Here is a 25,014-nt window from a genome sequence, read left to right as displayed (position 1 = left end):
GACTCCTTGTGTACTTAAATTTCTTGTCCTTATATTTCATAATCAATATACTATTTATTTTACTGCTGTGTAAATTATTTTCCTTTTTTTTTTTTATGAGTTTAAATTACTTAGCTCGTATCAATGATATATTTTTAATATGTCCCACGGGGTATGGACCCAACCCCATGTTATCTCTGCTGGAATAAAGGAATTTAAAAGTAGAGTGGGAACTAATAACATAAGAGTTCCTATTTATTGAAGTGTGTATAAGTTCTTCAAAATAAAAATTATTCCAACAATTTTTATCTCAAATCGATAAATATATATTATATTTAAAGTTGACACCACGTGTATAATCATAAAGAAAAAATGATAGTACAAAAATTTGTAGACCTTGCATTTGTCCAATAGGGTTAGGTTGGTATACTACTTTTTTTCTTTTTATCTTTTCTTGTCAAATTTTATACGTAAATTTTTATAATTTGAATAGCGTATACATAAAGATGATTTCGGAGTGATTAAGCTGTTTTATATTTTTTCCTAACTATTAGAAATTAGAATTGTTTTTCTTTTCTTGTCTCTAAACCCCTTTTCAATCAATCGTAATCAACGCATGCAACGTTTCATTGACAATTCATCCTTTTAATTGTAATTGTTTCATTTATATGTCAGAGATGAATGTCAATGAGTTACTGTTCACGTTGATTATAATTGAAAAAAGAGGAGTTGAAAAAAACAAAAGTAATTTTTTTTATTTTTTATTTCTTGGAAAAAAAGTGTCCTCATAACAAAAGGAAAGGGACAAAAAAGAGTACAAACAAAAAAAATAATTAGTGGAGGGGAAAAGGGAGGGTTGACTTTTTTGGGAATTAAGTGGAAAAAAGAATCTAATAATGGGAATGGCATCATCTTCAGGTGGATTTGTCATTATTATATTTTCTTTTTCATAAATAGAGAAAAGAATATAACCTTAATATCCACACCCTACTTTTTAGTTTTGACATTAGGTAAGGAATCAATTAAAAAGCAACTTGTCATTTTTATAATCAAATATAAATAGCATATGGGATGAGTAGTAACTTAATTCAATGCATAATTAGAGGGGTAAAAGTCCACTTATATAATCACTTTTCCCCCTAACTCTTTCATATTATGTAAAAGTCAATTTAAATTACTCTTTTATCATAAATTTGATCGTCCTTTTTTAGTAGATGATCTTACGATGTTGAAAAAAAAGTTGGTGTAATAATAAAGACTGAATAAATAAGTAGCTCTTTAAATTTATCATAATTTTATTTAGCTTTATTTAAAAAATTATTCTAACTTTTAATTTAAACTTTTGTGTGTCTAAATTGGATTATATGAAGATTTTGTACTACTTTTTCATGTTTCATTACTAGCCCTCTTCTTTTGTAATACATGCATGTGTTTTAGAAGATAATTTTGGAAAAGACATACAGATTGCTCCCTAAAGTTACGTTGTTTAGATAAGTCAACTTTAATTTTACGAGAGCAGCGTATATATTAACCCCTTAATTATTCTGGTTCGGAATGAATTTAATACCACCTTGTGAAGTATAATACCGCTTTCATGATGTAAGGTTCACCACGTGTAATAAAAGCCACGTCAGTTACACATTGATACCATGCAAAACACTTTGCATAGACTGAATTGAGCCAATTGAATGTTTAAATATCAAACTTAGGTTTCTGTTTGTTAACTGACTTTTTTAAGATTGTAAAAGTTGATGTTCCATTTTAAATAAAGAAATTAAAAAAATTAGCTTTGAATAGTTTTAAACGATATGTGAGATAGTCCAAGCACAAAAAACATAACAGAGAGACTTATCTTTGCTTTTTCACATTTAAAATTTAGGTTCAACAGAAAAAGAAATAGTTATACATACTCCTGTTGTACTTGTATAAGTTGCATTAAAGAAAATTCATAGCCACTGTATTGGGCCGTGCATAGAATGTGGATACCTCACAAGTCCACTTAAAAATGAAAATTCAATATTTTGGGCAAACTTGATTAGTGACTCAAAGCTTTTTAACTGCTCTCTTTTCCATAACAAACAAAACTAGGACCACTAAATAAGATTTGTAAGAAAGTAACAGGAATAACTCCTCCCCCTGAATGAAAAAGGATATTAGCAAGATTTCATTGCAATGTATATAAATTAAAAATTCATGTTTAAAAATATGACAATTTATGTCGAAGCCTCACATGATAGTAAAGTTGGATTCTCATGTCATTCAAAAGAGGGAGAACTTCAAGTATATTGAGTCTATGATTCAGAAGAATAGTGAGATTGACGAGGATGTCTGGAATCGTATTGATGCAGGGTAATTGAAATGGAAACTCGCTTCAGGAGTCTTGTGTGATAAGAAGGTGTCTCCTAAACTTAAATGTAAATTCTACAGAGTGGAAGTCCTACCAGCTATGTTATATGAAATAAAGTGTTGACCAGTTAAGAACTTCCACATTCAAAAGTTGAAGGTGACAAAGACGATGATGTTGCAATAGATGTGTGGATTTACCAGGAAGGATAGAGTTAAAAATGAAATATATTGTTCGGGAGAAGGTGGAAGTGACTCAGTGGAGGACAAGATGCGGGAAATAAGGTTGTGATGGTTTGAACAAGTGATGAGGAGGGGCACGAATGCGTGAGAGGCTGACTATGGATTGTTTTAGGTGGGGTAGTGGTAGGTCGAAGAAATATTAGAGGGAGGTGATTGGGCATGACATTGAAATAGTTATAGCTTATAGAGGGCATGACTCTTCTTAGGAAGGTGTGGAAAACACGAATTAGGGCAGATGGTTAGTAAGTAGGAGTACGTTTGTAATAGTAGGGAAGAGTTCTTTTTCGTATTTGTGCATGTGGGTTCTTGCAGTCTCTTGTTCGTGGTGTTTTGGTGATATCTATGATTTTCGAATAACTAGTTTATAGTATTACCTTATGGACTTCTTGTTTTCTTTATTATCTAGCGGAGTTGAAATATCATTTATATATCTGGTGGAATGTTTACTCAGTTGTGTATGATTATAATGAGAAGTTGTTCAATTTGTGTTGAGTCCATATATAACCAAAATAAGAAAATAACTTGCTCATAAAAGTATAGTTTATTTTCTAATATTAACTCGCTTAATTCAGGCATACCAAATAAGTGTGATAATATCAAAGCTTAACGATTGTTCAATTAATTTACCTCCTAGTTTGATCATTACATTTTTCAAAACTCGTCATTTTTTATCTCTCAAGGCTTAAATTGCAAGCAAATTGTTTAAATTTAGAATTTCTAATTTATTACTCCTTGCTATAATATTTGCACTCTCATTTCTCTAATCAAATTGTTCTGTTTTTTCCTTCCCTTCCCCTTCTTGGGTATGTCTTCTGTTAAAAGTTAAACTCCAATAAATCCTATTTTCAGCTTTGAAAATACTACTACTATTAGCAAATAATTTGAGAAGGATAATTAACCAGCAATACCTTCCCTTTGACCCCAAAAAAAAAAAAAAAAAAAAAGGGACTTGTCTCAAATTTACACGCATACTTGAATGTTCATCTGTTCATTTTTCTACTACTTTGTACTTAACTACTTTACAAGTACAAAGCTAACCCACCAAAGTAAGCAATCAATCTTCTCCATCCCCTTTTCCAATTCTCCCTTCAATTTTGCCCCAAAAGTAGAATCCTTTGCCTTGTTATTGTTGGAGATTAATATGGATGATGATGTTGTGCAGCGAGTATTTGAAGAAGGTGGCCGCCAACAGCAACAGCAACAGCCTTCCATTCTCCAATCCCTTCCTCTTCACCTCGTATGCTGCGTGCCCCTTTCAGTTCATTCATTCATTCACTCACTCACTATACTTGCTTTGTAGTTTTGTGTCTACTCAATATATGTTATGTTGCAGTCCTTTGATCATGGCTATTACTTGTTGGTCAAATCTATTCAAGAGCTTCGTTCTAAGAAAAATGCTCTTGTTACTGTTGGCATTGGTGGCCCTAGTGGCTCTGGCAAAACCAGGTAACCTAATCATTCTACTTTTATTAATGAGTACTAATTAGCTGCTTTGCTTGTCATAATCATGTGAAATTCGATCATTTCTGAAGCTTAGCGGAGAAAGTGGCATCTGTCCTTGGTTGTATTGTTGTATCTATGGAAAATTATCGTACTGGAGTCGATGATGGCAATGATATCGATTTAATTGACTTTGATCTTCTTGTCAACAATCTTGAGGTATACTCTTTTTTCCTCTTCTTCCAAGTTTCCATTTTTATCTAACAAAAGGTGAATACAGCTGATGTTGGGTTAAATTTATAAAAGCTCTTTGCTTTGAGCCCTAAAAATAGTTTACTTTTCTTTTTTTTCCCCTGGTTAGGATGATGTTGGGTTATATGTACAAAAGCTCTTTGCTTTGAGCCCCAAAAATGGGTTATATGTATAAAAGCTCTTTGCTTTGAGCCCCAAAATAGTTTACTTTTCTTTTTTCCCCTCTGTTTAGAGGATGATGTTGGGTTAAATGCATAAAAGCTCTCTGATTTGAGGCCCAAAATTAGCTCATTTTTTTCTTTTTTTTCCTGGTTAAGGATGATATGATTTTTTTTTTTTGTGAAAGTTCAGTTGTCTGTACATTTCAGTGCCAACGGCCTTGGAATATATCGATATCCTTAACCAATTGCTCAATTGACCTGATATTTTAGAACAGTTTGATCTCCTTAAAATTGTGTCGTGGTCCTTTATCTGATCACTTTAAAGTTTGTTTCCTTTTTGGTTAGGACTTGATAAATGGCCGTGATACGTTTATCCCAGTGTTTGATTTCCAAGGGAGAAAACGTATTGGTACCAAAGCAATAAAAAGTAGCTCATCAGGAGTGGTGAGGATGCTTACTATTTGTTTACCAGTCCTTTTTATATCTGTGTTTTGATGATCACTGTTTCTATAGGTAGTAGTTGATGGTGCTTATGCTTTGCATGCTAAACTACGGTCTTTGCTAGATATACGAGTTGCTGTGGTAAAATCTAATATCTTTTCTTGTAGCATTCTGTATAACGATGGAGCAACTACTTCTATATGACTCATGCAAATATAGTTTACTGTGTATCTGTCACTAGGTTGGCGGTGTTCACTTCAGTCTTCTTTCTAAAGTTCAGTACGATATAGGAGAATCTTGCTCGCTGGATTCCCTAATCGACAGTATTTTCCCTCTGTTCCGGAAGCATATTGAACCAGACCTTCATCATGCTCAGGTAAATTTGAAGTCTCCTGTGGTAATTTGTTTTCTTACAAAATCTTATTCTTGATCTCTATGTATTTATGCAGATTAGAATTAACAACAGTTTTGTGTCATCATTTAGAGAGCCAATCTACAAGCTCAAATGCAAAAGTGAGGTGTGTAAGGTTCACTTCTAATTTCTAAATGTTACTCTATGGATTAATGGTACGAGCTCCTACTTTCACGAGAGAGATTGTCTAGTACACACCACCTCAATATGTAAAGGCACATTGACATGATCATTTACATTGGTGCCCAGCATTTGTTGATCGTAGTTTACCCCCTCTCCAATGATAAAACTTTTTCCGTAGCTGCTTCGTGCCTTTTATATTGGATATGAACTGGTGTCACGGGTTCAAGCCTTGGAAACAACCCCTGGCAGAAATGCAAGCTAAGGTTGCATACAATGCACCCTTGTGGTGGGGCCCTGCGCATAGCGGGAGCTTTAGTGCATCAGACTGCCCTTTATTGACACCAGTTAGTCACTCGTTAAATGCACAACCTATCCAACTTAGGGGATTAATCTGATAATTCAGGAGGCAGTGTTTTTTTTTGTATAATAGAACTCCAGTTTAGGAGACTACTTTCTCCAAAATAAAGGTTATGCTGCTTAGGATTATTCATGTTGCGAGCCGTATGTTTAATATGAAGATGCGTGTCCTTGTTTGATGGTGTCATCCAAGAAAGATCCTGTTTAAGTCGTTTGAACTTTTCATAGTTCCTTAGAGTACTCTACCTTTATGTACTGCCTGCGTCTTTTGTAGAAGAAACATCAATCTGGCTCTAATTAAATTCCCCTAGTGCAGCAAATCGAAGGTGAGCATGCATCTCATGTATTTCATGGAAAGGAAGCACAAGCTGACAAGTGAGTTCTACACTTTAGGTTCTTCCTAGCACTGCGGCATTATTGGCACAACAAATTATAGGAACTATTTCCTCCAATGTGCTTGTACTTTTCTTTGTAAATGATAGTCACATCTGACTTTCTGGGGCTTTGTTCGTAGTTTTATTGAGATGTACCTAAGACCTCCCTCTGCCAATGAAGAAGCACGCATTAATGATTGGATTAAGGTACGACAATCGGGTATCAGATACTATCTCTCTCTGGGTGATCAACGGATAGTTGACAAAAATTTCATCATTCGGCCCAAAGCTGAGTTTGAGGTAAGTGGTTTATTCTGGTATTCAATTAATGATCTATTTCTCAATTTTAAACTAGTTAAGATTAGTCATACAAATCATCTGTATGTGTTATATTCTATCTAGATCCATTTTATTCCTATACCAAACAATTTGTTTTTTAAGAAAACATGAATTTTCTCTAAGTAAGAGGTTCTCTAAATCTCACACTTATGCTTACACAAATATACAAGCCTATTTACAATTAAAAGGTCCTTATTTTGGATAAAGAGACTTATGCAAACACCAGACCTATTGTAAGTGTAAATAAAACAAGTCTTAATCAAAATGGTTGGTATTATCTGTGCTTAGTCCACATTGATTTTGAGAGATTTTAGGCCTTTTCAGACTCTCTACATGGTCTTTTTAATAATCGAGAAACCCCTGAGATAAGTGAATTCAAAACTCGAGAGGATAATGGGCCAGCTTCTATACCATTATTCGCTTAAACACCTGACTTTTGTCTGCCGCAGGGTTCGCACTTCGCTGTGCGGCTAGCCCACGTATTACACACTGATCTTACATTGAAACCCTAGCAACGACTCCCCGTATGATTTTAGGTTTACTTCTTCAATATTCAGTGCGGTCAATCATCATAATATCACACACCTATTGACCGTTGTATATGGAGTTTTTTTTCAGCAACTGAAGTTTAACACTAAGCTTGTAGTCAGGACAATCTTCCACTACACATTCACTCCGCCAGGTTTGTATCAAATCCAGAAAATCTTCTACTCCCAATCGCCATTCTCAAATGTAAAATAGGACCTCTTATGATCCTAATTGCCACACTCCAGAATAATTGGTGTATGATCAGATGCTACTCTGGGTAGAGTTCTCTGCCTTATATCTTTCGAAGTTTCTTCCCATTCCATTGAATAGAAGAATCTATCCAATCTAGCTGCACTTTTATGATTAATACCCCCGAACCATGTAATCTCCCCCCTTTTAAAGGTGGATCATGCAATTATTTCTTCTATCCTTTCAGAAAAATGAGACATGATATTAGTGGCACCCCTTCTCTCAGCCGTGTATCTGTTTGTGTTAAAATCCCCTTAACTGACCCAAGGACCATCCCAGATTCTTCTCATTGCAGCAATTTCTTCCCAACATTCTTTCTTCTCATTTTTGTGTATGAGGGGCATACACACTAGTGAGACACCAATTGGAAGACTTTTGAACTGATCCAAAACTATAGTTCAAAGAGTATTAACCTTTCTCAACAAAGACCCCCTTCCAGACTCCACTGTCTCAATTGGCGGCCGGTTCTTGATTGAGTCTTTTTATGTTAAGACGCTAGCTGGAGATTAGGTTCTTTGCACACACTTATTTTCTTCGATTCCTAGGATGCCAAGAGAAGTATGTTTCTTCTCGTGGTGGATGGCTAGAGGAGCAATCTTGACAGTCCAAAGCTTAAGCAAGAGTAGGATTGCCTATATCTGTTGGTGCTTTATGTGCAGAAAGTCGCGAAAAGGATGTAGATCACCTTCTTGTAAATTGCCATGTAACACACAATCTTTGTGGGGGATCTTGAGATGGTTTGGATTATTGTGGACCACGCTGGGAATGTTGAAGGATGCTTTATTCAGTTGAGCCTTTAGAAGGCAGAAAAGAAGATAGATGGCGTGGGATATTTCTCCTTTATCTCTTATGTGAGTGTTTTGGAGAGAAATATGAGAACTTTTGATGGAAATGAATTATGTTTGTACATTTTAAGAATAACCTTTCATCCTTAATTTCTTTTGGTGCACCCATGAGGTGCTTTTTGTATTGATGGATGTCTTTTGTAGAGAACCATTTAGTTTTGTAGGTTCTCTCTTTTTTTTTTGTATACGAGTTTTTTCCCCAGTATAAATGAATATACTTTTTACTTGATACAAATTAAAAAAAGAACAGATTAGAACATGAGTATGCTTGCAGGAGTGTATTGGTTAATTTGTTGACTTTCAATTGGTTACACAACCATTTTCCTTTTATGTGGCTTTTAAATATTTGTAATAGCTCGAGGAGGAACCTTTTCTAACTTGTGACCTAAGGAAAGTGTAGTCACCAATTGCAATTAAATGCAACTAAGGACTGATCATATATTAGACTTATTCAACTGCAGCAAAGCTTTCATGAAAAGTAAAGGTCATCAGAACTGTCTGTTCCATGGATATGTTGTTGACCGGACTGTGGTAAAGGATGTAGTTTTAGTTTCTTATTGCATAAGAGTGATCCTAATGAATTTTAATGAACTCAATTATACATCTCTTTCAACATGAATTGTCTGTCATTACCATTCTCTATCGGATGATCTAGGTTCATTAGTCGCCTTAATATTTCACGTCAGTGTTTCGTAGCAAAATCCTTAGTGTTTCGTAGCAAAATCCTTTCTGTTTATTGCTTAAAAGCATTGTTTCTACTCTTACTATATTGAAATTTTTGTAGGTTGGACGGATGACTCTGGGTGGATTACTGACTTTGGGATACAATGTAGTAGTAAGTTACAAAAGGGCATCAACATCGGTTGTTGAGGGCAACTTCTCACTTTCACTGGAAACCATCGATACGCTAGGCGAGACATATCTGGTTTTAAGGGGAGTAAATCGGAAAGTATGTATCATTTTATTTTCTTCTCTGAAGAGCCTGCTTATTTATGTATCATTTTATTTTCTTCTCTGAAGTGCCTGCTTATAGGATGGCTAACCCATTGTATTCTTCTTCTTTGTTTTCATACTGTCCTTTTTAGATGGTTGGAGCTGAAGCATCAAGGATGGGTATTAATGGACCTTGGATTACTAAATCATATCTAGAGATGGTTCTGGAGAGGAAAGGTCGTCTCTTGGATTACTAAATCATATCTAGTTTTAAGAGTAGCCAATTGATTTGTCAGTTCAAAATTTAATCATTTAAACTCTTGGTCGGTTATAGTAATGAATCTGGCTTTTCTACTGAATCCAGAGTGCTTGTGAATCTATAAAAGATTTTGGAGTTGGATTATGTTGGGTTTTATCTTTTCAAACATTATGTTACAGATAGGACTTCCTTTGTTTTGGGTTTTGGCGTAACTTTTAGTTGTAATGACAAATTGTCAAGCAGCGTTATGCATTTTTTTAGGGATTTTCTTAGGAAATTAATGGTTGAGGGAATGCTACCTTCTAATATTTTGACCGTTGCTTGCTTATGGTGGCATCAAGAGCTCTTTGATATTGACTTTATACACAGAATTTCTTTTAAATCCCTACGTTTTGCAACCAGAGTATGTGAATGACATGATTCTTCTGTGGAAGAAGGGGGTGATGACATGCATTCTCTACTATGCCCTTGGCACGTAGGGGTCTATCGAGCCTTAGAAGATTTATAGTTCTCACAAGGATAATGGTGAAAAAGGAAAATTCATTGCAACAATTGGATAGTATAAGCAAATCCTAAAAAGTTATCGTTCCTGATATCATCACAGGCTAGAATATCATGGGATAGTGTTAATGCATGTTGCCTAATTATGATTCCTGGGATCCACAAACTTAAACATGGCAAAAGTTTACCTTAATTGGTTATTCACTAACTTTAGGATGGCTGTGAGACTCTTGTTCATAATTGGTGATGTGACTTCAACAATCAGATATTGGCTTTATGATAAATTATTTTGCACTCGCAGGGGTACCACGTCTGAATACACCACCTTTGTCTAATGCACCAAATGCTGTGTTTGCTAGCAACCAAGAGAGGCTGATCGCAGCTCCAAAGCCACTTCGTGTTAGTCCAAACATGGTTAACCGGCTAGAAGATTTATCCCAGCCTTGGACGCGTTCCCCCACGAAGTCCAAAATGGAACCTGTGTTAGCAACATGGCATTTTATCTCGCTGGATCCAGCAGTTGCTCATGGCTCTGTTATTGGTATGTTTGTCTTACTAGCAGCAAGAAGTAACCTACATGTCATCATTTGTCCATTTTTTCGATTCCGCTCATAAAACAGCAACAGATCCTACTTCTTCCAGGGGTGCCGTGCAGCTTGCGCCCATGCCTGATTCATATGATTTAGACAGAGGATTACTTCTTTCTGTTCAAGCAATCCAGGTTCATATTGTGTGATTAGCTATAGTTAACATTTTCATCGATATCTGAGAATATCTACTCATTCTTTTCACGAACAGGAATTTATACTGGTTTCTTTTGCAGGCTTTGCTGGAGAACAAGGGTCTTCCAGTTATAGTTGGAATTGGTACAATGAACAACAAAGTTCTCTCTCCTGCCCCTTTCCCCAACATATGCTGAAATTCATCTTACTGAAGCAACCGTGATTTCTAATTATCCAGATCTTTTGCACTGCTAAAGTTTACTTCAAGTACTAAGGATGTATGTTGTTCGATAGTACTTGTTAGCTATACTTAAAGAGGGGAAAAAGTGTCATTACCGCCATACGGCTTTGGGAGCTTCCCTTTGTCCTCTCTGTATCATACCTAAACCGCAATTGCACATTCTATTTCCATAAAACATCATCAAACTGTCTAAATCTTTACAAGATTGAATAATATAAATTGGACAAAATAAAGCTATTCTGCATTCTCAAATAGTAGAGAATTACTTTTGGTGGGTATTAGGGCCTTTATCTTAGTTTTTGCATTAAAATGTGTTCAGTGTTTACATGTAAGAGGGCGAGGCAACAGATGGTTTCAATATCAGAAGGTTTCTGGTAGCCAATTTCAATACCAAAAGGAGGCAATATGCTAATTTTAGAAACCAAATGGGATATCATGCTTATTTTCTGTAATTAAAAAATGTCAGTCTTTTAGTTTGATCATGAAAAATATAGTTATTAAACAATGAATTTGTGTCTGATGGTAATTTGGTTCCTAGTATATATAGTTTTTGCCATACTACTAATGGATCCTTTGGTTAGGAGATGTTGAGAAGTGATCTTCAATCAAAATTCTCATTAGGTATCTTGAATTAAAAAATCAAGATATTTTATATTGAGTAGCATCTTATTTATCTTCCCCTTTTCCCCGCCTTTTGTTGCCATTGTAGGAGGTCCGAGCGGATCTGGGAAAACGAGTTTGGCTCGTAAGATGGCAAATATTGTTGGCTGTGAAGTTGTTTCCCTTGAAAGCTATTACAAGTCTGAACATGTAAAGGACTTTAAGTATGATGATTTTGGCTCGCTTGATCTCGGTTTTCTGTCAAAGGTACAACACCGTCTTTCCTTCTCTTCTGCTGTAATCTTTTCTTGAAATTGCAGCTGCTTTTTTACTTTTGAGTGAAGAGGGAAGGTGAGTAAGGTTAAGAACAGAGTCCTTTTTTTCTTTTTTTTTTTTCTCCCTATCAAAGTCCTTCAAATAGATTCATATGCGTTATTAATGAATTCAAGTCTTAGGGTTTTGCTTTGGGAAATGTCATGTGGATGTGGGCCAGACTTTAACTTTGTGGAATGTCCCTGCATAAATGAGGAAGAGAAGCAATGATTACAAAGATCCGTTGAAGAAGAAGAGGTCTTGGCATCCTATATAGCTCTTATTCGAAAGAGAAATGGGCAGAGAGTTGAGAGATTTCAGGCATATTAGCCTTATTAGTTCTGTTTATAAGATAATTTAGAAGGTTCTGACTGAAAGACTCAAAATAGTAATCTCCAAGTTGGAGGATAAGCAACATATGGATCAACCTAGATCGGATTAGGGGATTTTTCATGACTAAAAGGGCGGCCCAATGCATTAAAGCTACCGCTATGCGCGGTGTCCGGGGAAGGCCCCCACCACAAGGGTGTATCGTACGCAGCCTTACCTTGCATTTCTGCCAGAGGCTGTTTCCAAGGCTTGAACCCATGACCTCCAGGTCACATGGCTGCAACTTTACTAGTTACTCCAAGGCTCCCCTTCAAGGATTTTTATGACTACTCAATAAATTTTATTTAATCTTGATATAGAAGTGAAACAAAAAACCAATGCTTTCATGTGCCATTAAGTTGATCTCTATATTGGTAGTAAAGGTTTACAGTGCTACACTTGGCTTCTTATTGGTGATCATTGGGTTGGGAACTTCAACTTTCTTACTGATTCCTACATTTCTTGTTGCGGTTTATCACTTATATAACATGTCTGTTCCTCTTTTGCATATGTCACTGAGTAGATCCTATATGCTTTTAAGGGGATTTGTTTGGGTATTGGGCTTCATTAGTTGTCTTAGTACAAACCTTCTCCAGTTTATGAACACTTTTATTTGGTAGAGAAGTTCTTCAAAATCAAGAATTTTGTTTTTGTCTTTGCGATAGATGCAATACCTAAGGCCAAATTAGTTTCTCATCTGGCATTGTAGTCCATGTATAGCAGAGCGGAAAGACCTACTCTCTTCTGCACTGAGTTCCTTTTGGTTCAGGAAGCTTGTAATTTGTTGTTCATTTTATAGTATCCATTGCAGGTTCTACTTACATTGCTAAAATGATGTATTACTTAAGAAAAGAAATGATCAGAGCAGATACTATATATGATCTTAGTCAAAAGGCTGAGCACTTAATACTTTCTACAAAAAAACCGAGTGAACTATTTTGGAAGTCTTTCTTTTGGGTAATAATTTTGGACTACCTGTAGTTGGCATAACTTGTGTTAGTCCTATATGCTGTTCCTTCCCTGGTCATTCTTCTCAGTTCCTGAATTTGTTTTTGCGATTTGTAGAATATCAGTGACATCAGAAATTGCCGAAGAACAAAAATACCCATCTTTGACCTTGAAACAGGTGCTCGTAGTGGTTTCAAGGAGCTTGAAGTTTCTGAAGAATGTGGAGTGGTATGTTCTGATTTTTCTTCTACCGAGTAAGTCGTTGTACGATCTAAATAAGAAAATAGAGGATATAGGTCGAATCAGGTAGAAATGAAGGTACAATTGGTTTCCTTCTATACATTGTGAAGTTTATTGTTGATTTTGCTATTGGCTTTTGCTGTTTAACCTTCTATACCAATTAGGCGAGCTGAGTAAGGTTTGCTTGATTTGGCTAGGTCATCTTTGAAGGTGTTTATGCTTTGCACCCTGACATCAGAAAATCACTGGATTTGTGGATTGCTGTTGTAAGTATGATGATGTTATACATGATAATATCAAATTTGCTTCACTTTTTCATGAAAGTATTCAGCTAAGAAATTCATCACCAATTATCTTATTGCCTATTTTGGAACAGGTTGGAGGTGTTCATTCACATCTTCTTTCACGAGTTCAAAGAGATAAAAGTAGAGTTGGCTGCTTTATGTCCCAAAATGAAATCATGACAACAGTATTTCCAATGTTTCAACAGTACATTGAACCACATCTTGTCCATGCACATGTTAGTTTATTCTGGAAATATGTTTTGCTTTGCACATTTCTGACATAGTTTTTACTAGATAGTTTAAATTTTGCAATAAATTGGGCTTTGGAACTTAAAGATCATCTAAATCAAGCAGAATTTGCTACTAGAAATTTGAGCAATTTTTCCTTTGAATCAAGCAGAACTTGCTACTAGAAATTTGAGTAATTGTTCTTTTGTCATCAACTCTTAATAATGTCAATTTTGCATGGCTACAATGTGAATGTAGTTACTTCATTTTTTTTTTGGTGTACTATATAATTACTTCATGGTGCAAATGGCTTTATACTTTGTAATAACAGTGCATGAGACAAGTGTTATACTATAAATTAAAACGCCTTTTGACATAAAGTGGCACCAGAAATCCGATATCTGGTATTTAGTAAATTGCTCGCAATATTCATGGTGCTTTTCCTTTACCATTCTGCAGCTAAAAATCAGAAATGATTTTGATCCTGTGCTGTCCCCTGAAAGTTCCTTGTTCGTGCTGAAAAGCAATAAACAGGTCAGTTGCTTCCTTTCTGCTACTCTGAAGGACCAGAATAATTTCTGTTTGTTGCTTTAACTAGCAGACTGTTTACAGGTGGCATATCAAGACATTTTGAGAATTCTTGATCCTACCAAGATATGTAGTTCCGTCCAGAATTTTATTGATATATACTTGCGGCTTCCTGGAATACCAGCCAATGGTCAGTTAACAGAAAGTGATTCTATAAGAGTCAGAATATGTGAAGGAAGGTTCGCATTGCTAATACGCGAGGTGTGTGGTTTGAAATGTATACAAATGTATTTATCAAAGGACATGCTGTACAGTTCCCTTTTCTGAAAATTATGTGCAAATGCTTGACCATACTGGCTTATGTTTCTACTGCTACATATGAAGCCTATAAGAGAAGGAAATTATATTATTCAGCCGAAAGTGGACTTCGATATCAGCATAAGTACTGTTGCAGGGCTCCTTAATCTTGGGTATGTGGAATATTTGACAACGGAAGCTAGTTTTTATCATGCCATTTATTGTTCATGCATACCCTCATTTCCATGTTACATAATTTCGTTTGCTTTTGGTTGATAATGTGTACACTTTTGTTGAATCAATAATTCAGGGCATTAATGCATCTTTTTCTCACTAATAGTTGGGCCTAGCTTTATCGCACTTTTTTTTCCTCTTATGATGATGAGTAAATAAAATACCTCTTTTCAGAAATCGGATGCAATCTGAGTGCAACCTATTTACTAGATATGCCCTCAAATTGCATGGAGAAAGCAAGAAAAAAGGAACAAAATACAGATTGCCGAAAGGATAACAAACCCAGCCTCACTTTTCTCAAAATGACCCTAGGAAATACTAAATGTCTCTGCAATATTCTGCTTCTATCCGTTTTTCCTATTTAACACTTCCTTTTTTTTTTGTGAATTAAAGGTAACTGTATATTTACTCGCAGAACTCCTCATTCAAACTGATGAGGCGGGATCTTACAACCCACAGTGGGTATCTTCAAAAAAATTAAAACTTCACAGTTGCCTGAAATAAACTAACGCTTCTACTTCCCCCACCATATCTTGTTTACACCAAAAATGAAGTAGTCTAAGCCATCTATCTTGATCTTCTGAATGCTACTGCTCTTTCCTTCAAACATTTTGCATTTCCTTTCTTCCATAATGTCCACCAAATGCATGCTGGGACAAACTTCCACCCATCTTCCTTAGCCACTCTTCTTCCAATTCCTTTCCAGTAGTCTTGGGCATTACCACCTTATCGCTAGTATACAGAGGAACACGTTCCATAGATTCTATGTTGCCCGGACTCTTCAAAAATGTTGGAGGATTTGACACGGGTACGGCAACATTTTTGGTGAGTCCAAGCAACATAGCACAGATTTACAACTGTTTTGCAGTGCAAGAATAAATGACCATTGACCTCTGCCTCTTGGCCACACTACAGCTCTTCTTTGTAGCACTTCATGGGTTATGTAAAACAGGAGACATTGTGAGGAATTTTGACTTTCCAAATTCACTTCCATGGACGTTATTCATTGTCCAGTACCTGAAGCAAACTTGCTACTCTATCAGCCTCCCAATCATTTAAGGCCTTCTGGAAATTAGGTTCTATCCTTGGCTCCACATCTGAGAGAATAGTGGCATCTTTTTGTAGCTTATGATGTATTGATCTGGGAAGAAATTCTCAGCTTATTGTCTCCTATCCATTGTTCATTCCAGAAGTTTTTCTTCAAACCATCTCAAACTTTGATGGACATGTTGGTATTGAAAAGGGGCCACATTCTTAATATTAGTGGGCATTTGGCCATGAAAACTAAAATTTTTGAAGTTAGAGTTGGAGTGAAGTTGGAGTTGGAGTTGTGTTTGTCCATGAAAATAATTGGAGTTGTTTTTGAATTTTTGTGAGAGAATGATTGTTTTTCACTTTTCCAAATACAACTCCAAGTTGTATTTGGAATTCTCATGGTCAAACATCAACTTGGAGTTGTATTTGGCATAAAGTGAATTTTTTTTCCGGAAAGTGAAATTTCTCATGGCCAAACGGGCTATTAGTAAGCTTAACACTAATCCAAATATAGATTGGCTCTTAATCCGCAGTTATACCTTTTTGCAGGTTATTTCCCAGTCGGTGTGTCTTGAATCAAATTCTTATGCTTCACAACTTCTGATTTCAGGTATCAAGCAGTCGCATATATTGAGGCTTCAGCTTATATCTACCAAGATGGAAAGGTACTCTCTGTTTCTTGGATACTTTTTTATCAAACTGAAACGCACTGAAGACTTGTCTATTGTTTCTATGAGAAATAAGAGAAAATGAAGATGCATTGATGACTTGAATGATTATGGAATACAAGACGCGTATCTCTTTGTGTGAGGTACAATTTATATCTTAAACGGGCGAAAAACCCACTGAGAACACTTAAAGCTAACTCAAACATTTTTTTTCCCAGTAAAGTAACAGATGTTATTTATGGATGGACTAAATACATGCCCTAAACAAGAAGTATACCAAAAGTTGAAAACCTATAGAAAGAGATGGTTTTCTACAAACACCGTCCAATCTGCTATATTTATAAAGGAACCTTATGGGTACACCAAAAATATATAAGGGATAGAATACTACTAATAACTGAATAACATTCTCTACTCCCTAACTGCTCTCTTATTTTTTGCCCTCCAAATGACCCACAAGAGTGATAATGATGCAAACTTTCAAGTTCTGCATCTTCTCCTTCTACCAAAGCTCCAACTGAACATTAGCTCTTTCACCGTACCTGGCATCATCCATAATTATACCAAACCATCTAAGAATTTTCTACCATAGTGTTGATGCAAGTGGAAAATGAATAAGTAGGTGGTCAACATCTTCACCCAAACACTTGCATATGACGCATCAGCTAACATAAGCGACTCTCCTCTTCCTTAGATTTACCATCAAGATGACCCCTTTAGCTGCTAGCCATGTGAAAAAACACAATTGGTACTTTCGTGATCCAAATCGAACTATAAGGAAAGGCAACCTCTTTAGTCTTCTCTATTCAAAACCTTTTCATAATAGGACTTAACAGAAGACCCTGCATTACTTCTCATCCCTCAATTCCATACATCTTGACTATCTTGTGGTATACTTTGGTTGTGCAGTAAATAAATCAACTATCTCGTGGTATACTTGGTTATGGAGTAAATAATCAATCTTTGAAATTCCGCCACCTCCCAATCTCGAAAGGTTCTCCTATTCCTAAATATCAGATTCCAAAATACTTCTCCATCTTGTAGTCTTCGAATTTGTTGGATTGTCAACTCCTTTTGGCATGAGATACTGTAAATGCTTGGAAATGTAATGCTCAAAGTCTTATCCCTGCACCACCTGCGCCTCCCAGAAAAACCTCTCTCCTTCCATCCCCAACTCGAATCATCACATTAGCAGTTAACTCTTCCCATCCCTTTCTCCACAAACTGCATCCGTAGGGCACAGTGGTAATTTTTGTCGTCCAACCTCCTTCCAAAATATCGTATTGTTCCACATGTGAGGAACATTTCTATCAATAATTTCAACCATGCAAAGCAACAATCTCAATGTCAATACCCCACAAATTTTACCGACGAGAACTGTCAAATTTGGCGGTGAGAATGAGAAGAACGATCTCACAAACACTCCCTGCAAATCCCATCATTGTACATAGTAAAGCATTTTCAGAAAAGCTTTCAGACAAGACAAGGTTATTGAGCGTATTTTTTAAGCATAAAACCAAGAGAAGGAAAAGAAAGATGAAGAGGAAGATCAATATCTAAAAAATGTGCAAGTTCAAAAACAGTCAAAAGTTTCAGCATCAACCTCCAAAGTAGAAATTGAAAAGCAATTTTTTTTAGAAGAAATTGCAGTAGCTAAAACAAAGGAGTGTTGAAATTTCTTTTTAGTTGCTGCACTTAATTTTTAGTAATAAGTTGCTAGTTTAGGGTGAATTTGAATTTTAAATTTCTATTGGATAGATTAGTTTGTCGAGATATTTTAGTTTGTTCCAATATTGAATTATGCATATGTTTTTGTTGCAAATTGGCTGTTTAAAACCCTCCGATGCTTAAGAAATATATTGAGGGACAATTTCAATTTCTTTTAATATTTTTGCTGCTCCACCATCTTTTATAAAACCAACAGTATTAAGCTACACTTTTTCAGCGATTCGGTTTCTGTGAAGTAAAAGGTTCTTCTTTTCAGATTCTTGTAGAGGTTGATCATCTTCAAGATGTGCCTAGTCCTTACATACAAATTAAAGGGATTAATAAAGAGGTGGTGGCAGCCGCTGGCTCAGCACTTAAACTAGATGGTTCATATACCACAAAGGTTTTGACTTCCGACTTCTTTTCTTTTCCTTACCTGACATTGCTATTACTATCTGATGGACGTTCTAACGCCAGAAATAGTCCAAACTGATAACTTACTTTTCTAAATTTCTTCACAGAGTTATCTTCAACTAGTTCTAGAAAGGTTGCCTGCATTTGAGGGAAGTTCAAGCGGTGTCCATTCCCAGCAGGCTGCAAGGTTGCAAGAACTTGTGGAATACATTCAATCTCAGGTAATCTTATTTGGTGGGCTGGCATACCTCAAATTTTGTGGTTTCTCTTGATTGATATATTGATGTGAGATGAATGTAGAAGGGAGCTTCAGAAGTACTGAGGCTTATATACATGATAATCTATGCTCTTCCCTTTCATGGTTTAATAACTTGGAAGTGGTTGAGGCTAATATTTACTTCGATTACTTGTTTCTGTGTTTCTCATTGTTCATGCATTACTGAGAATTTTTTGTCTTCAACTATGCTGTTAGTGTTATTTTCCACTCTTACAACATATAATGGAAATCGGCTCAAGTTAGTATTTGATACAGATATAGGATTTTGTCAACATCTTGCAAGATATGACTTAACTGTTAACCTGAAAACTTGATTGGGCTATTGGATTAATAATGGTAGGCCCACTGGTTGACTTTGACAATAGTCTGGACATGGTTGTTGGAATTGGTTTTCTCAGTTAAATAATGGTTGCTGAAATTGGTTTGCACTAGAAATCCTGCTAATAGTTCTGTCTTCCTCCAAGCTTGTTTTGTTGTGTTTTATTATTTCTCTTTTCCTTCAAACTATATAAAACTCCTTCTTGGTTAACTTTTTCTTTTAATATGGAAATTAACATTTTTGGCCTTCGACCATGAGGTTTTTTATGCTTTAAATCTTGAGCTTTGTCCTCTCTACCTCACCTTTGAGGTAGTGATATGGATTACGTACATTCTACCTTCCCAAATCCCACTTTGTGGGAATATACTAGGTATGCTGTTGTAAATCTTGAGCACTACCATGGGGTGTTTGATATTGAAAGATGTCTACCAACAATGTTATATGATGAGTGTTGGATGGCTAAAGTCCAATATATCCACAAGATGAGTGTCTTAGAGATGTGGATGCTAAGATGGATGTACGGTCATACAAGATTAGAAATGGTTACATTTGTGAGAGAGGTTTGAGTAGTACATATCAAGGATAAAATGAAAGGTCGCTTGAGATGGTATGGTCATGGCTTGCATGACCGCCAAATGCACCGATATGTAGATGTAAGATCATGGTAAGGGAAGGGGTATTAAATGTGGACAAGGTAGGGGTAAATCATTTCAAATGAAGTTTGACTCGAATTCTTGGGATCCACACAAATTTAGCGAAAGGTAAGGTATAATGGAAGAACAAGATCTTTATATCAGATCATTTTCTTCTTCATTGTGATTTTTCCTTGAGGTTATTGTGGAATATTCTTAGGTAGGTTGGTACTTCATGGGCAATGCCAAGAACGGTGAAGGAACATGTTTAGTTGGAAGAGCGGGAGGAGGAGAAGACGCAGAGCATGTAATATGGTTCCACTCGCGTTGATGTGGGTGGTATGGAGAGAGAGAAATAGGAGAGCTTTTGAGGGGGTAAAATCAACCTTTTCTCAATTGAGGAGTAACCTTTGGTCCCTTATTTTCTTTTGGTGCACCCATAGAATTCCAAGTTGTGGAGGAGATTGTGTGGAATTTGTAGAGAATCATTTAGTATTGTAGATTCTTTACTTTTTGTTATAACCCTTGTATACAGCTAACTTTTTGGCCACGTTTATGAATGAAAATACGTTTACCTGTTCTATAAAAACGATTTTTGTAGGAGATCTCTCTTTATTTTATGTCATGCTTTTCTAGGAGTTTAGCATTTCAGAGATTTAATATTCCAGTAGAAATATAAAGAATTTTTAGTATTTTTTTTTTAATTTTAATAATATTTGGCAGCGAGGAACTCATATAATCAATTTTTAACTTGTTTGGGACTGAGGCATAGCTTGCGGTTGCTGTTGTCTATTACTGCAAGAAACACTGAAACAGTAATCAAGGTCCAAAAGCACAAAAGAATGTATGGTCCTTGAGTGACCAAAACTCTCATTTTCATTTTGAAATTTAGGAAATGTTTCCTTAGTTTAAAGCTGGACAAAAATGAAGGAAAAGGACTTTATCTTAGTGCACTTCTTTTAGTATGCAAATTAGCACTTTCTAGCATCAATGATGATTAACTTGATATGAGAGGTAAAGGCTGAAGCAGATAAAGGTAGTAGTTAATGAAGGAAAACTGCACAGAACTGTCAACCAGGTTAAATTAAATTTATCATCTATTGTTATAGATATATGAGGGTTAAAATAAGAAATTTATCATTTAATCAAAAATCAATTAACTATGCTTTAATCCCGAAGTAGTTTGGGTCGGATAATATATCAGAAGGTATATGAAACTTACTTTGACTTCCAAAATTTTCTCTTAGTTTATAAGCTAATGCAAATTTGATAGCTTCCTTTTTGCACTTGAGGTATATTCACGGAGTTGTCCATGATAAAGCATATGATAGTGTTTCAAAAATTCAATGCATTATGCAGTTTGAGTAGAAGTATAAACTTATACACCTTGTCAGATTCGATATTCCTTTTGGTCTTTTCCCTTTTCCCCCTGTTCACCATGGGAAAAGAAAAACCTTGCCAAAAAGATAAAGGGAATTTTAAAATTATGTTCTGTATGACGGAAAAACATTCCAACAAATGGAAAATTGACTTCCTCACTTTGGGCAGAAGCCGTTTTCCTTCACAACTATACCAACCTCTAATTTCGTATCACTGCTCCTACCAATAATTATCAATCTTTAATGGTCTAAGTTTCCATCCAGACATTATCCAATTTGCTAAATCTATTGTTTTCTTCACTAAAATTTTCTTTGGAAATGTTTTCAGCTGTCCAACCGAACAGCCAAAAACATTTTCCAGAAAATAAGTCATTTTCAAATTTTCCATCATACAAAACACCTAAGACAATTGCTGAAGGAGTACCAAGTTTTAATAACTAAAGCCACATGATGCAGCCTGACAATTCCAGTAAAGAAGCTCTTTCACGTGCTTCCAATTAATTCGTGAATCATATATGCCTTCTTGTGATACGCCACGTATTTCCCTCATTAACTAGTTTGACATTATGGATGCTTCTACAGTGTTATAGTATGTAGATTGAGCTCACTCACATACTACTTTGAGGTTGTGGTATGTTTCGATGCAGTTAAAACATCTAGGTTGAGCTTACTGCAGGAAATCAAGTGTAATGTTCAGTCAGTCTCTTATTGATTAGTGTTTTTGTATATTGCAAACAGGGAAGCAGTTCATCTTCGGAGTCCTCACCCAGTAGAGAGATTTCCCCATTGGATGGTGTAATTGAAGACATGCAGTCCAGAATTAAAAGGCTTGAACGATGGCAAATGATTAATACGGTATTTCTTTTTCCCTTGTTTTCTTGACTGCGCACACACACACATACACACGCAGAGTGTTCAAAGAGCCCTTCTTTCTATTCTGTTTTGTGCGTGCCAACTATTGATTCTATGCCATCAAAGCATGCTAACAACAGAAAAAAAATGCAAGTACATACAACTGCGGTAATGCCGCATCATTGATAAAGAACCTTGCCATCCACAGTTTTGTCCCCTGCAACAAGTTCTAGTTCTTACATAAGCAATTTGAAGGAAGTAAACGAAGTCTTTCCTTCCGAAATCCACTCCTGAAGTCACGTCTTTCAGTACTGGAACTGAAGTAAAGTACTTTCGAGTTGCTCTTTGCCCAAAGCCCTCCTTCCAACTTAGTTAGAAATACCAACTCTAAATAGTTTTAGTATTTCTTGAGTTGAAAAGGTATTTATAGATTCTAGAACTCAGGGGAAGGTTTGGAAACCTAGTAGCAAAATGGAATCAGTTTACCGGGCTGACTTCCATGCCAACACGAGTAGTTTGACTCATCACTACCTCGTAAGGGCGTTGAGAATTGTTTTTGCTAAAAACTTTGGAAAACGTATTCAAAGAGCCTTTGTATAGTTCATGAATTCTACTTAGCTTAGTAGGGACCTAAACACAGGTAATTCCTTTCTCGGAGTCGAACCATGCCTTATGACGAAAGGGGGAGAAAGGACGGATCATCTTTCGATCTGTCCCCTATTTAGACTTTTGGGCCCTTCATCTTTTTGAATCGAGACCCGACCGGCTCGTGTCGTTCCAACAACCAGCGGGAGCACCTCAGTATATGATCGCGCGCAGTAACTGGGAGTCTTATTACACCTAAGGCCAACTTCGGTCCTTCGTTTGGAACTACCCTTTTCCTTTCCAAAGTAGAATTCCTCCTTGTTTTCCCTTTTGACCTGTGCCAAACTCCACTTTTGTCGTTGCCAGGTGGAATGATTCATTCAACCTCGGTATCGGCAACCAAGACACCCTTCTCTGTCGAATGAATCTTCAAGTCATCATTTCCGATCACAAAAAATATGGGTATTGAAAATCTTAAAAACCCGTAGGTTCCTAATTTTAAAGCAATTCATGCCAAGATGACGGATCCTGCCGTAGCTGCCTCTACATTAGCTTCGAGTAACCAAATATGAACTGGTATCATAGGCACTTCGACGGAGAAAGAGGCGAAAGAAGCAATCCATGGAAAGATTTGGCACCGGTCACTAAATTATCACTCGTAACTTGAGTTTAGGCTGTGTCGTGTGAGTCCCAGAGAACAAACTCAGGCACCTTATACCCCTTTGGAAACTGATGAACTTGGTCGATCCAGTCAGGGTTTGGTTTCCTAGGCGACAACCTCATTAAGGGCCCGGCGTCAATTCCAAGCTGCTGTAGCGCCTCGACCATGTAATTTTTTTTTCAGATCCGATGGTGCCTCTGGAATGGTGTTGGGCTCATCTCCCTCGGCTATGCGCTTTTGGTAATATCCTTTGCGCAAATTTACCTTCGTGAAGAACTTAGGCCTTCCCCAATCTATCGAACAACTCGACGATAAGGGAATATGGTATTTCTTCGTCATAGTTATCTTGTTTAGTGCGCGATAGTTGATGCACAGTCGCAATGATCCATCATGCTTCTTTTGGGGGCAAGTGAGAGCACTAGATCAAACACACGGGATTGTCTTAGCTCTACTTAGACTACTTCTTTATTCCTTTTTACGATTGTTTGCTTCCAAAGGCTTACGCGGGACAACAGTTCTATTCATTATCATAAAAGAGGAACGAAAATTCCTGATTGGGTTCTTGGATTGGGAGGCCCTGCCGTACTTGACTGGATAAAAAAAATAACTCTACATTATTGATAATATTTTTGTTATGTGCCATATTTTTAAGACCTCTTATTAAAATTTGACTCCCTCGTTTTCCGTAAAACTTTTAGTTCTGACTCAAATTATATCATTCACAGGTTATATGGACATTTTTTATGTCTGCTTTTGTTGGTTATTCTCTCTACCAGAGGAAAAGACAATAGTAATTCTCTACCAGAGGAAGAGGCAATAGTAAATGTTATAAAGTTTGATTCAGCAAAGCTAATGCTTGACCATCACTGACATGATCATTTGAAAATTAACCATAGGCATTGACAAAAGAACAATAGTTTTTTGTGATCGTCACATTTTATTGCGTGACTGATCTACTTCTAACTGAGTTCCGATTTAATACCCTTTAAATGTAATGATTTGTGGCTCTACCTCTGTAAATATTAATCTGCAACTGCTCAACAAATTCAAGTCATACGTAGAGTAATAATCATCCTTGCAAAAGTCTTCTAATCAAAAGTAAATATTTTTATGTGTTTTGGTGTAGATTCCAGCTAACTCTTGTAATTTTAAAAGCTGGGTTGTTGGGTTGTTCAGAGAAAGAAAAATAGGAGAGCTTTTGAGGGGTAAAGTTACTTTTCTCAGTTGAATAGCAGTTTCCGAACTTTTATTTTTCTTTCGACGCATCCATGTAGTTCTCTCGTAGTTCCACTTCATTAGGTATGTTGTTGCAAGTAAATGTAAACATAACTGCAAAAAATTGGCTGTGGACAAGGATGGAATGTGAAATATGAAGTGTATCGGCAATAATATGTGTAACGATTATATATCATTATTCAGATTAGGTTGAAAAAGGATTTGATGAAGATGATAAATCTAATCAATGTCCCATCTGTGAACTAAACTTTCGTTTTTCAGTATGATTTGGATACATTAAAATTAAAAAAAACTATTTTTTAAACGACACATTTGGATGTTAACTTAGTAATAAGCTTTTGTGCTCATAGCCATGTAAAAATATTACTACATGTTTTAAGATTCTTGGGATCATGTCGATTCCACAGACATGATAAATTGACTAGTTTAACATGTCAGCCTATCACTTCACTCGATCATTTATCCAA

At 36.1% G+C, this 25,014-nt stretch overlaps 1 protein-coding gene across 9 annotated transcripts; it reads left to right on the top strand.

Annotated features, from left to right (window-relative positions):
• The first annotated feature begins 3,326 nt into the window (after window positions 1-3,326).
• On the top strand, window positions 3,327-24,409 carry LOC107847820. Of its 9 annotated transcripts, XM_047399269.1 has the most exons (27): window positions 3,333-3,611; window positions 3,728-3,802; window positions 3,899-4,011; window positions 4,103-4,224; window positions 4,764-4,862; window positions 4,932-5,000; window positions 5,101-5,235; window positions 5,309-5,386; window positions 6,068-6,126; window positions 6,266-6,425; window positions 8,871-9,035; window positions 9,172-9,256; window positions 10,081-10,320; window positions 10,406-10,500; window positions 10,603-10,645; window positions 11,452-11,609; window positions 13,089-13,199; window positions 13,409-13,477; window positions 13,588-13,731; window positions 14,183-14,257; window positions 14,336-14,512; window positions 14,636-14,721; window positions 16,428-16,482; window positions 18,470-18,595; window positions 18,714-18,827; window positions 21,952-22,068; window positions 24,037-24,409. In XM_047399269.1, exons 3-27 carry the CDS (start codon window positions 3,909-3,911, stop codon window positions 24,100-24,102), a joined length of 2,751 nt encoding a protein of 916 aa, XP_047255225.1. In that variant the 5' UTR covers window positions 3,333-3,611; window positions 3,728-3,802; window positions 3,899-3,908; the 3' UTR covers window positions 24,103-24,409. The 9 variants fall into 9 exon arrangements, 8 of the variants coding, with proteins under 8 accessions (XP_047255226.1, XP_047255225.1, XP_047255221.1 ...); XM_047399265.1 differs by having other exon boundaries at window positions 3,333-3,802; XM_047399263.1 differs by having other exon boundaries at window positions 3,333-3,802; window positions 4,098-4,224.
• The last annotated feature ends 605 nt before the right edge of the window (window positions 24,410-25,014 follow it).

This window comes from Capsicum annuum, chromosome 11 (genome assembly GCF_002878395.1).
Source record: "Capsicum annuum cultivar UCD-10X-F1 chromosome 11, UCD10Xv1.1, whole genome shotgun sequence".
Taxonomy (NCBI): domain Eukaryota; kingdom Viridiplantae; phylum Streptophyta; class Magnoliopsida; order Solanales; family Solanaceae; genus Capsicum; species Capsicum annuum.
The sequence above is the reverse complement of the archived record's forward strand: the minus strand, read 5'-3'. Positions and strand labels throughout refer to the sequence as shown.